At 42.8% G+C, this 12,071-nt stretch overlaps 1 protein-coding gene across 6 annotated transcripts in view; it reads right to left on the bottom strand.

Moving 5' to 3' along the window:
• Positions 1–910: 910 nt before the first annotated feature.
• The window catches only part of sox6 (SRY-box transcription factor 6), a 134,728-nt gene continuing 123,567 nt past the window's right edge, over positions 911–12,071 (bottom strand). For 5 of the 6 annotated variants that reach the window (XM_076155544.1, XM_076155543.1, XM_076155542.1 and 2 more), the window contains 3 exons: positions 7,493–7,666; positions 6,633–6,849; positions 911–5,394 (listed from right to left, as the gene is read on the bottom strand). In XM_076155544.1, coding sequence (XP_076011659.1) covers positions 5,088–5,394; positions 6,633–6,849; positions 7,493–7,666 — 698 coding nt within the window. In that variant the 3' untranslated portion in view covers positions 911–5,087. The remainder of the gene's footprint in view (positions 5,395–6,632; positions 6,850–7,492; positions 7,667–12,071) is intronic. The other variant, XM_076155545.1, reaches the window with a different exon arrangement.

The following is a 12,071-nucleotide window of genomic DNA, read 5'->3' on the forward strand; positions in this document are numbered from 1 at the left end:
ATCATCTGGTGTGTCTGTAATGTGGATGCAACAGTAAATGCCTATCATTTCTATTAGGCAGGTTTATTTAAAATTGAGGATTGTTCTTAAAAGTTGTTTTTTTATGTGGCAAATATATCACATTGCGCTTTTTATTTGAGTTATAAGACATTATCCTACTGTCTTCATTGTGTATTAGAGGCAAACACATCCTGGAAACATGAAATAGGGAAATGCGCAGATCATCGATTGGGAAAGAAAAACTATGACTCAAATGTTAAAACAAAATGTCTCTTTAATTTGTAAGTGTCAACAGCAGTACAAAAGATGGAGTGATGTGAGAAGCTTTTTTCTTTCTCTTTTACAGAAAAGTAGGAGAGTCTTGAGGTAAATGAGCTTAAACAGGCAGTTAATCAGCCAAATGGACTGAGTACATACAGAAAATGGTGTTACATTAGAATATGCCTGAATGGATTCTGTGGGGATAATCTAATCATATACACACATTTCTACAGTGCCTAGATGCACCCAAATGTGTCACCCATTGGTTTGTTTTAAGTCGATATAGTGTATTAATACTACCAAAGTAGAGGTGACGGCTCTCCACACACACCACTGTAGAATTATTCACCTTAAGTTTACCTCACGTCAATACTGCACATGGAAACCAAAGACTTGCTGGTTTACACTTTGAAGCCAAGCAAAAGAAAAACAAACGTAATAGAAAATTTAGTAACATTTTCTTTTTTTTCAATTTTAGCAATAATACCCCTAGCAAATAATTGATCTTTTGTACTGTATAAAGAAGAATGTGAACACAAATGTGATGGCAACATTTTTTTTTAAGTTGAATTAAAAACTTTACATTGGACTGTACAAGATATTATGATAAACTATTTACATATTCAGACATAAACCTTTTTTAAAGCAGCAACAGACACTATGTATTTCATTTTCTCTAATAACACCCAAACAATACTTGCCAAGGGCCTAGGTACCTGCCAGGAAAAACAAGATTTCTACGCAGAAAACTGTATCAGGCTGCCAGCAAATTCAAAACGATGGCTCCAGTGATAGAAGAGCCACACACAGTGTTGCTTGAGAGACAATTCTAAAAAGCAAAAAAGTACCAAAGACAACTATAAACGTTGCCCTGAACGACAAATTTTACACTTCTGAACAGCAGCTATAGCATGTCAGTCCAGCATGTCAGTGAATTGTGCTGATTAAATTAACACAGAGAACATTCCCACCATATACATCACAAAGTTCAGACAGAAAAAACAAAAATAATCAAGTTACAGTAAGTAATGAAACAGCATACAAGCTTTTGTCTTCAGTTTTTCAGTCAAACCATTTGCACGTCTAACGAGTGAACTGATAGAAAAGAAAAATAGTGAGGCTATATTGGCAGATGGCTGGATAGTCATGATCGTGTTGATTAAAAATCAGCAACAGATAGAGAAAATGGCGAAAGGATAGACTAGGAAATGCGTCATGTGTCATTTCTGTGTGTTTGCCACGTTATAACTAATAAATATTTGCACGCTCCCACCATTGAAAAATAACCAAAGAACATCAAATGATTCATAAAAACACCTTTGTTCATTATGATAATGTAAATGCAAGCCAGATGCATGCAGCCTTTATGCTGAGATCAGCTCCTCATGAGTGCTGCAATAAACACAAAACACAAGTGAGGATATACAGCTTATCACTTAGATTGGATCGTGATTGGAGACATAAATTATAGAGTACATTTCTGTACATCAAGTGCTTGTTGTTTAAATCTGTACCTTTATATCCAAGTATAATTTCAATTTTGATTGGTTCTTTGAATTGTCCGGAGGAAGATTATCAAAACATAGGCCAGTGAGGAGCTTCTCTCTCTCTCTCTCTTTCTCTCTCTCGCTCTCTCTACTCTCCCTCTCTCTCTCCCTCTCTCTCTCAGGTCCAATACCTTTCAATACTTTTCACTAGCAGAGAAATTCAGCATCTACATGAGGTACAGTGACTTGTCGCAAACACATGTCGAAAAAAACCCAACATACATAACTTATACTTCACTAAGTACCCATGAACAAAAATAGAATTCTATTTCCTATGTTATATTTACAATAAAATCTAAACAAGATGGTGAATCCGGTGAAAACCATTTTAGCTCCAATTCATTGAACCGTGTTATTTATTATATTTCTCCGATTGTCCATGTGTGGTCTGACTGACAATTTTAGAGCCAGTGGTGGCTAATAAATACAATAAAATGTCAATACTCTACAGTTTAAAATACAATATACAATATGCACCGACGTCAGATGTTTTCGCGGCTAACCAGTCACTGTGCAGCCTGTTGTTGAATTTTCTGCTCGCTTTCTTGTGCTGAGTCTCTCCCCTAGGCAGCCAAAGTGTTCATTCATCTCATCACACGTGTCTTTGCATAAATAAAAACAAAATAAGTAGACAGAAAATGACTCAAATCTGAAAACCTCCACTCCAGCTGGGGAATTTTGTTCATCCATGGTGTTTTTTTTTTTTTCCTCAAACAGCTTCACATTAATCAGAAATAAAAATAAAAAATACAATTTATATCCAGTGCTTATAACACTTATGAAACATCGTCTCCTTGTGAGTTCGTAATTTTCTTTCTTTTTTTTTTTCCAGCTATATAAGCACAGTCAAGTTTCAGTTCCGACAAGAGTCTCTTTTTTTTTTTTTTTTTGAACTACCAGCCCCACAAAATCAGTGTGGCGCTGGTCGTGTAAATATTTACAATCACATACAAATCAACCGATCCACCAGCAAACAGGAGTAACAGCTTAAAAACACCAGACAGGTCGACCTGGAGGGGAATCCACTTGGGTTTCGTTTTGCGGGAGAGCGTCCGTAAAACACGTTGTACCTCAAAACGAGAACAATGTAGAAAAAGGGTGAAGGAGAAATGGAATTATTCATGAGGTGCTTAAAAACTTACATGACTTAATTCGACGCTTTCAACAGTAGAAACAATCCAAGCAAGCCAGCTCTGAATGGGTGTTGAATACAAAAGATAAAGAGTGCTAAAGAGATAAAGAGCCATCTGTACCAATTAAGAGCGAGGAGATAAATGCAGTGACCAGCAGTGAGGATCTTGACCGGTGCGAGTCGGTGACCTGCAGCCATTCAGATCCTTCAGAAAGCTCTGCGCCTCTTTCTGAAATGGACAGGTTCAAGGGCAAGGGAGGGGAATAGCCGGACTCATGCATTAATAATGCTGCATTTCAGATGATACCCAGTCGTCAGTCATTTTAATAATCCCCCACAGCTTGATGTACTTGTTCCATCTGCTCGCCAGCGCCTGGTGATTGGGCCGTGGTGGGAGACCCTGTCGAGGCCTCACTTCTAGCACTTTGATGGAGAGCACAATGAGGGACACGCACCACATTTTTATTGTTTCCTCTCCCTCCCTAGTGTTTTCTCATTCTCCGGGCCAGATGGCGCCCCCCTGGGTGCTCAGGTCGCCACAGGCAGGGGTCAGAGCAGGGCCCGGCAGGGAAGGGAGCCACTTAGACCTTCTGGCCTGTAAAGACGATCTGAGTCTCCACATCAAGGCCTTGACCGCTAGAGGAGCTTCAGCCTAGCTGCAGCCTCCAGAAGGTCACAAGTTGTTTTTCGCTTTAAGGCGGATAATTTGCGCAAGTAATTGCATGTTGTCCTCTTTTGAATGGGTCCATCCCAACAAGCAAATTATTTGAAATGACAAAGCTCAAATGTGAAAGAGATGGCTGTCATCATCATCATTTAAGTGCATCTGTGTTTCAGATTGCCTTGTGTGTGACAGACGTGAGATCTGAGGCTTTGACTTCTGTAGAAATAATAAAATCTCCTTAAGACTATTGCAGTAATCAAACATTGCATCAACCCTGATGACCCACTTTGCTTTAAGACTTCTTAGTGTCAGTTTAAGATTTACAATATCTAAAAAGAATTAAGATTGAGAAGAAAATTAAGTTTTAAGAGCCTAAGACTTGAAGCTTGTAAGTGTGTACTGTAGCTACGTTGTGCAACATCAATTTAAGATTGTAAAGATCCAAAGCTGCCTTTCTCTGCCATTTAGAGGTGACTTTGGCCTCTGGTTCTCTGGCCAGAGGAGCTCTGAGTCAGTCAGGGCAGTAGAAGAAGATGCTCCTCTGGACGGGACGGGTTGGGACATTGAACGAGCTGACCGGTGTCATTGATGATCACTGCATTGCTCCCTGGATAACAGCGAGAGTCTCAAGCTAACCAACCAAAGATGTCACACATCACACGCCTGCAGAGAGCGCTGTCTGTCTGCCAGTTCCTGAGTTTCATTTGTTCATTCTACTTGGGTAAATTAAACACTGGATAATGAAGCTGCATTAAGAGATCGAGAGATTGTCTAAGACTCTCTCAAAAAGACTTGAAAGATTTAAAAACAACTTGAAATGTTTGGCACTTCTGCACTAAATTGTGCAGTCTGTGTAACACTAATAATATTAATAATAACAACAATAATAATAATAATAATAATATTAAGTAATTTCCCCGCCCATGTTGGAATCTATTTGAATTGAGATATTTTGTACTGCTAGTATTTAACTTTTGATTAAAAACATTCACAAGCTGTTGGCTGGCACAGTATACCTGAGTGAGAATATCATTCCCATCTTGAGCAGTTATGTAATTTATCAAAACCATGTAATTGAAGAGAAATAAAGGTAAATGACTGTAAGAGTTACAGATTCATATCAAATAATCAATTTCAAGTTCCGTCTTTCGTTAAAGGCAATAAACTAATTGCGTAAATGTCCATGATCACAATGTAAAAATAAACAATGACATAAAAAAAAAGAATCAAAATTCCCCCAACCAAACTGCTTCGCACACTTAAAGAAACACTTAAGACCAAATAGCTTTTGATTCTGATGAAGCCACATCTGCATGCTGGCTCTGAAATGATGGATTATTATTATTTTTTTCATTTTTAAACCGGTGTTGTCGTTGGGTTCCTCGCTCGCTCCCTCCCTCAGATCAGCCCAGCCCTCCGCGCCTCCTCCTGTGGTGTGTTTTGCGCTGTGTTGTGTCTGTATTTGCCTCTGCGGGTTGAGGCCTCAGTTGGCGCTGACGGGCTCGTGTGTGTCAGTCTCGCTACTGTAGTCTGATTTGGGCTCGTCCTCAAAATCCTCGTACATGTCCATCTCGTCCTCGCCGTTGACCCGCACGGTGTTGTTGGCCACGGTGTTGGGCTCTAGCTTCATGTTGTAGGTGCTCTGGATGACGGGGATGGCTGGTTCAGGACTTGCTGAGGCACTTGAGCACTCTGATGTCATCTGAGGTGAAGGTGTGGTGTGCGCCATGGTCAGGGCCCCAGGATACACCATGCTGGCGCTGGTCGTGATGGGAATCTGTGGGGGCTGCCTGCATGTGGGAAAGAGGGGAGAGAGAGGTCATTCAACTGGAGGACAGTAAAGTTCATACCTCCACCAAGGCCTCCAGCAACACACATTTTATCTTTGTCAAACACACACAAAGTATTCAGTGTTTGGACCTAGAACCATCTGGTTGTGGGGTAATAGTGTGATCTAATAATAGGATTACAATATGATTACATCATTTGTTCTAAAAAACAGTAACAGCATGAGTAACAGCAGTAGTGGATGAGATTGATTTTACTTTAATAAATACCAGATTTTTACCAGAAAATTTACAAAAACATGGTAAAATCTCTCTGTAAACAAATCATTACAAATATTCCTGCATCAACACATGGACTTGGGTTATATCGCCAGTATAACAGCTTATATTATATTATAACATCCTTGGTCCAACCTCCCCCATCACATCAAAAGCTGTTTAGGACATTAGTCTAATATTTAGAGTTATCTTACAATCAAAGCAACCGAATGCATTAGCTCCATCACAGAGGTAAAGTGGGATAAATGATATTTGTTTCTCCTTTAACACAGAATCTGATCTGCGCAAACGCTTCAAGAACAACAGATTGTGAACAAATGGAAAGAATGTGGACATGTAAGTACTGCTCGGGGAGGCCGCAGAGATTATTTTTTTGTTGAAGCACTTAAACTGACATTGTTGGATTATGGGTTTCCCACAGCAGGCCGCTGTAAGCCAGCAGCTCTGTGAAAATGATTTGGGGAAAGAGAGGCTCTCCTGACAGCTCCCATTCTGAGTTGTTCAGAAACACTACCCAGTTTATTAGTGACATAAAACCAATGCGTGGTTACGGCTGCTCTTGTCTGCTGGTGTGCGGGATGATTGATACTCCAGCCTCTAAAGCTTATGAGTGACGTGGGAACACCTGGAGAAGGGCTCTCCTGCTCGCCACACACAGTAAATTAAGGTGTTAAGGTCCAGACCGCTGCCCTCCAGGCTTCTGTAAGTCTGTACTTATAGTTTATATCCTGTAAAAATGTCTGCACTTAATGCTTCTTGTGCTCGCTGCTATTGTCTTATAAATAACAGCCACTGAAACCCCTTAACTGTAATGCCTCTGCCTGTTTTAGCTTAACGTTAAAAACAATACAGCTAATTTTTGGTAATGCTACTTATATGTGCTAATTTTTGGTAATGCTACTCATATGTGCTATTTTTTGGTAATGCTACTTATATGTGTGTGTTTGACACTGTGCTCGTACCCTACAGTGAAAAACTGCCTCATCTCCTGTCGCCGTGAGCGCATCATCTGCTTGTACTCTCCGATGCGGAGCTTCTTCCCGTCGATGATGCAGGTCCTCTTAGGCCGCGGCTTGTACTTGTAGTTGGGGTACTTCTCCAGGTGGAGCTTGCTGAGACGGGCCTGCTCCTCGTAGTACGGCTGCTTGTCCTGGTTAGACATGGACTTCCACCGAGACCCTGCACAACAAGGGAGATACTCACAATTAGATTTCACACCACTGAGAAACAGACTTATATGGTACGAACAGTATTTAGGTCCCAGTACTTCAAGAGACACGAGATAGAATAGGACAGTGAACACATCCTAGACCACTGACTGTAACTGGCCGAAATATCACATGACCTGATATTTGGACAAATTAAGACTAGGGGCAGTTATTAGACGTCCAAAATAGCCAAAACCTGAGCCTTGAGCTTTCAGAAATAGCCCTAAACACAACATAGGCGCTGTAGTAGCTGTGAGGAAACATGTTTGTGTAGTAAATATTTGTGAGCTGTGTCCTAACACACACTGGGTGACAGCCATTTTAGCCGCTCTGATGTATGGACCCCCAAGTCAAGGGTGCAACACCCATTTAGCCTCTGTCATTCTTCATGACAAACACTTATGGTAGTGATGTACTATAAATCCATCAGTACGCTCAAGAGAACTGATTCCTCCTTCCTCAGACTCTTGATACTACATGAGATGATGTGTGTGGAGGTTCCTCCCAGGCCAGATTCAAACAATGTTGCTGTATTTTTTAGGAATTTCCATGCAGGTACGACTAACAGTATTGTATTCTTGCAACACAGACAATAGTTGGTTGGAAGCTCTTACCCAGAATCTTGCTTATGTTGGAGTTGTGCATGTCAGGGAAGGCCTGGAGGATCTTGCGCCGTTCGTCTTTAGCCCACACCATGAAAGCGTTCATGGGCCTCTTAATGTGGGGCTCATTGTTGTTTCTTCCTCTCGCTTCCCTGAAGACCCTCGCCTCTGTAGACCCAGCGCCTCCTGTAGGCCAACAATAATATGGTTATGGTTTATCTGCAGAGCCTTTCACTTCTCTGGACCCAGAGCAGGAACAAGAAGACAGAGCGAGGCGAGACTGTAATTAAATATCACGACCCATGCTCAGTCTCTGCTTCATCTGCTCTCATCACTATTATCATCGTCGTGGGCATTGCCTCAGATGAGTGCAGGGCTGCTGATCCGCCAACATGGGGAAGACTTTCTATTGAGTGGAACAAAGTGGCTTAACAGGGCCGTATTTTACTCCCTATAAAAGTGAATGCAATGTTGGTTTAAGGGAATAAACTCTCTTTAATTTACTTTTATCTACACAAAGGAGGAAAGACATCAGACTTGAATATTTTGTCTCAGCAAGTGCTCACACTTCTCTGCTCGGCGTGCATTCAACCTCAGGCTTATCCTAATAAAGCATTCAAAGTAGATTCTAACAAATAGCATACATGTGCAAATCAATTCAGGCATGCCATTCCTTCACTTTATACTGTTCCCTGCCTCTCTCTCTCTCTCTCTCCCTCTCTCACACACACACGCAGTTAAGATGAGAGCGTGCCGATTCTGCAAAGTGCCGTTTCTCAATCAGGACATTCACAATCAGCATAAGAGAGTTCCCCTCCGTATTAAACTGTACATCAGACTGATAATGATTTCTGTTTGCGTGCGCATTTGCAGCCTTTTATATGTAAGATGTGAAAGAATTAAATAAAAGCAGTATGAATATTTAAACAAACAAAAACATGTTGATAAACAAGGCTTGAAAAATAAGACAAAAAAAGCCCTTCCATATGCTACGATACATCTTTAATGATCTCAAATCTGGAAAAGAAAGCTCGGGATGACTCATGCATATTTCATCATCCACATGTGAAGCCTTCTCATTAGACCGCTCCACCAGCCGCCTTGGCACACGTTACCTGGGGTTTGATTTCTATTATTATTTCAGTTGATAAACAGAATCAAACTCTTAATGAGTAATGGAGGACGGGAGCAGAGAGATGCTGTGGACGTGCTCAGCCTCTTCACATGTGTTAAAGGCAGACAGGCACACACAGGTTGTTCTGCCGCCTCTACACCTCCAGTTAACGGAGATGTGATGTCAAGTGGAAGCTGTTTTTGGTGGAGGTCTGAGGTCGCGGTCAAGACCTCTCCAAATCAATTCTTTCCCAGCTCAGTTTAGTCAGAGAGAGAGAGAGAGAGAGAGAGAGAGAGAGAGAGAGAGAGAGAGAGAGAGAGAGAGAGAGAGAGAGAGAGAGAGAGAGAGAGAGAGAGAGAGAGAAAGAGAGAGAGAGAGAGAGAGAGAGAGAGAGAGAGAGAGAGAGAGAGAGAGAGATTTTCCACGCTGCGGTTTTGGCCTGCAGGTCGTCAGGCTTCAGATTTTGTTCTGGCCAACTACATCTCAGAGTCAGAATCATATGCCTGTATGTGAGAGCGTCTGCTAGTGTGTGTGTGTGTGTGTTCTCTTCTCAAAGCTCCCTACTGTCTTAAGCGTCGGTACAGCAAGCTCCCCTCATACACACAGACTGGCTCACATTCTCAAGTATATAAGTGTCTTCTTTTCAAAAACACTTTCTTTAACTCTTACCCCAAAGCCTATATCCCCCTAAAGTCCTCATGAATTCAGAAATAATACACTGCCTTTGCTGCCACCCGAGCCACAGTACGTTAATTTCATTTAGCATGCACTCACTGTAGAGGATGAATTGATTTCACTTTGTTTGGTTTTGACAACCATGTTTATTGTGCAATGAAATGTGGTGTGGCGGAGGGCTGACAGTATCCATCAACGCGGGGCAATCTGCTGACTGCCGGGGCCAGATGAAGGTATTCATTAGCTCAGGAGCGCAGCGCTCACTCAGACACGACAGCCAGTGTCTGCGCCCCGGGATCGCTTGCTGTAATTTACGATGCCTCCCGTGCCATTACTCTATCACTGACACTGATTCAGCAATTTATATACTGGTGTGCATGCATACGGGCAGAGGTGAGCTTCTTACGGGGAAGGGGGACAAAACAACCGCCTGCCACGAGCAAGTGCCACACCGATAGTTAGCCAGGAAAGTAGCCACGTGATGTGGTTCACTGGAGGGAAGCCAGAAGAGGCATGGGTTCCGTATCCCGTGACGGCGCAGAGCCGGAGAACGTGCGGTGAAAATACTACATCATCTTCAGACGCAACACCTGATTCATCCCCAGGAACGGATAGAGTCACAGTTTGATGTCAGTTAGCCTGAACGATCGTCTGATTACAGCACAGACATGCACTCTAGTCACAAAAAGTTCTGGAAGAGCAACTCGGATGTCCTGCGACTCGCTCGTTGGCAGGGACTACAGGATGTTAGGAGAAATGTCTGAAAATTGGACTGATTTAGAGATCGGAGAGCTTCTGCCCGTTAGAGGAGAAAACTGAATAATGAGTCAAATCAGTCATTTCTGCTCAAATAACAGCAAAGCTAGGCAGTATACTTTATGCATAATGTCCTGCTTTACTGTATACTTTAGTTGGCAGTTGGCAAAAAGATGATCAGGACAACAGCCTGTGCAGATTGATAGAGAACACAGTTATGCAGCTATTGTCCTGTGAAAGGAGTCGTCCAGGAACGTTCCTGCTTCAGCTCGTCCTGCTTTGTTCCAGTATACATGTAAGAAAAGGGCTTAACACGCAAAGCTTCAGCCAGCCCATACTCCTCTACAATAGATCTGACTTAATCTGAAGCATCCCGGGCATTAGTCAGGCTCAGCAAATCCCTAGAAACAGAGACATGCAATTTACTGCGACATTATTTCTGTCTTTTCGCTGAAGGAAACGACACGACTCTGACATTTTGTAAATGAGCATTAACTATTTTGTTCCTGACGGAGCAGGACATTTAGGAAGCAGTTAGTTTGGTGTGTGATTGTGTAAATAAACACAGATGTTTAGCGGTGACAGGGCCAGGCCCCCTGGGTGGGAGCGAAACACAGGGAGCGCTGCTTAATAGAATTTATTGTGATTCATGAGGCCTGCAGCTCAAGTGTGACAGAGCGATATGAGAATCCGCTTTTAATTTGTCTCTCCTGGAAACACTGCAGATGAGCAGCATGAATTACAGCAGGAATGACTGATTGTGTATAAGGGGGTGGTTAAGAAATGGAGAAGTGAATGAAGAGGAGGGAGGAAAATGGAGAGAGAGAGAGAGAGAGAGAGAGAGAGAGAGAGAGAGAGAGAGAGAGAGAGAGTGAGTGAGAAAGAAAGAAAGACAGAGAGGGAGAGAGAGAGAGCAAGTGAGCGAGAGAGAAAGAGGGAGCGAGAGAGAGAGAGAGGGAGAGAGAGAGAGAGAGAGAGAGAGAGAGAGAGAGAGAGAATGTAGTGAGGCCCAACAGCGCGTCGCACCTGTGAGCTGCAGGCTCAGACTCGACCGTGTACCAAGCCAGAGGGTAGCGCTGCCCCAGCCGTTCCCTCTCCTCCCCTCCTCCCCTCCTCTCTCCTCCTTACTCATCTTTGTTCTACGGGGCCGACACATAATGTCACCCAGGAATCCGCTCAAGAGGATGAGCCTCAGTGAGCAGGCAACAATCACGCAAACCTGCCAAGCCCTCCCCGCTGGGATCAGATCTAACACCTCTGACTGAAGGCATTTGCTGCTGACAATAGAGCCTCTCCCTGGGAGCAGGATCAGGCCAGATTAATGTGTATGGACAGATAGGACACACCGCTCAGTGCTCCTATTCCAGCCCCGGCTCATCGCCCGCTAATTAAACCATTACAAATAACAAGTAATATAAGCTCTATTCCAACATGCCGATCTGTTTTCCTTTCTCAGTTAGGATGATTTGAGTTTTTCCTGTGTGTGTGTGTGTGTGTGTGCGCGTGTGTGTGTGTGCGAGCATGCACATGGGAGCTTGGGAACAAAAAGCCGACATGTTTCGACATGCAAGCTATGGCTTTTACTTTTGTCTTGTCCATCCCCACGCACACGCACTTAGTCTAACAGGGAATACTTTACAACTATGCAGCGTTACACACACAAGGGCGCACAGGCACAGGCACACACACACACACGCACGCACGCACGCTTCCTCTGATGTGCATCAGAGAATGATAGAATCCTATTGATTATGTGTGTGTGTGTGTATGCAAAAATAGATTATATCAAAGGTAAAAATACTTGGAGTATTGAGTGCACTGCAACACACTGACTGAAGCATACACACACACACACACACACACACACACACACACACATACACACGACTGGCTTTAGTCTAATCAACAAAGGTCACATCTTGATTCCTTTGGTCCCACTGTGCAAGAAACACAACAAAAACCTCCAAATAACCATTCCACTTCATAACACAAACCCACAATCAATGATCTGTAATACAACAATGCCACACTTGTCCTCTTTTCTCT

This window comes from Genypterus blacodes, unplaced genomic scaffold (genome assembly GCF_046128005.1).
Source record: "Genypterus blacodes isolate CSIRO-AG114 ecotype Tasmania unplaced genomic scaffold, CSIRO-AGI_Gbla_v1 ptg000067l_1, whole genome shotgun sequence".
NCBI lineage: Eukaryota > Metazoa > Chordata > Actinopteri > Ophidiiformes > Ophidiidae > Genypterus > Genypterus blacodes.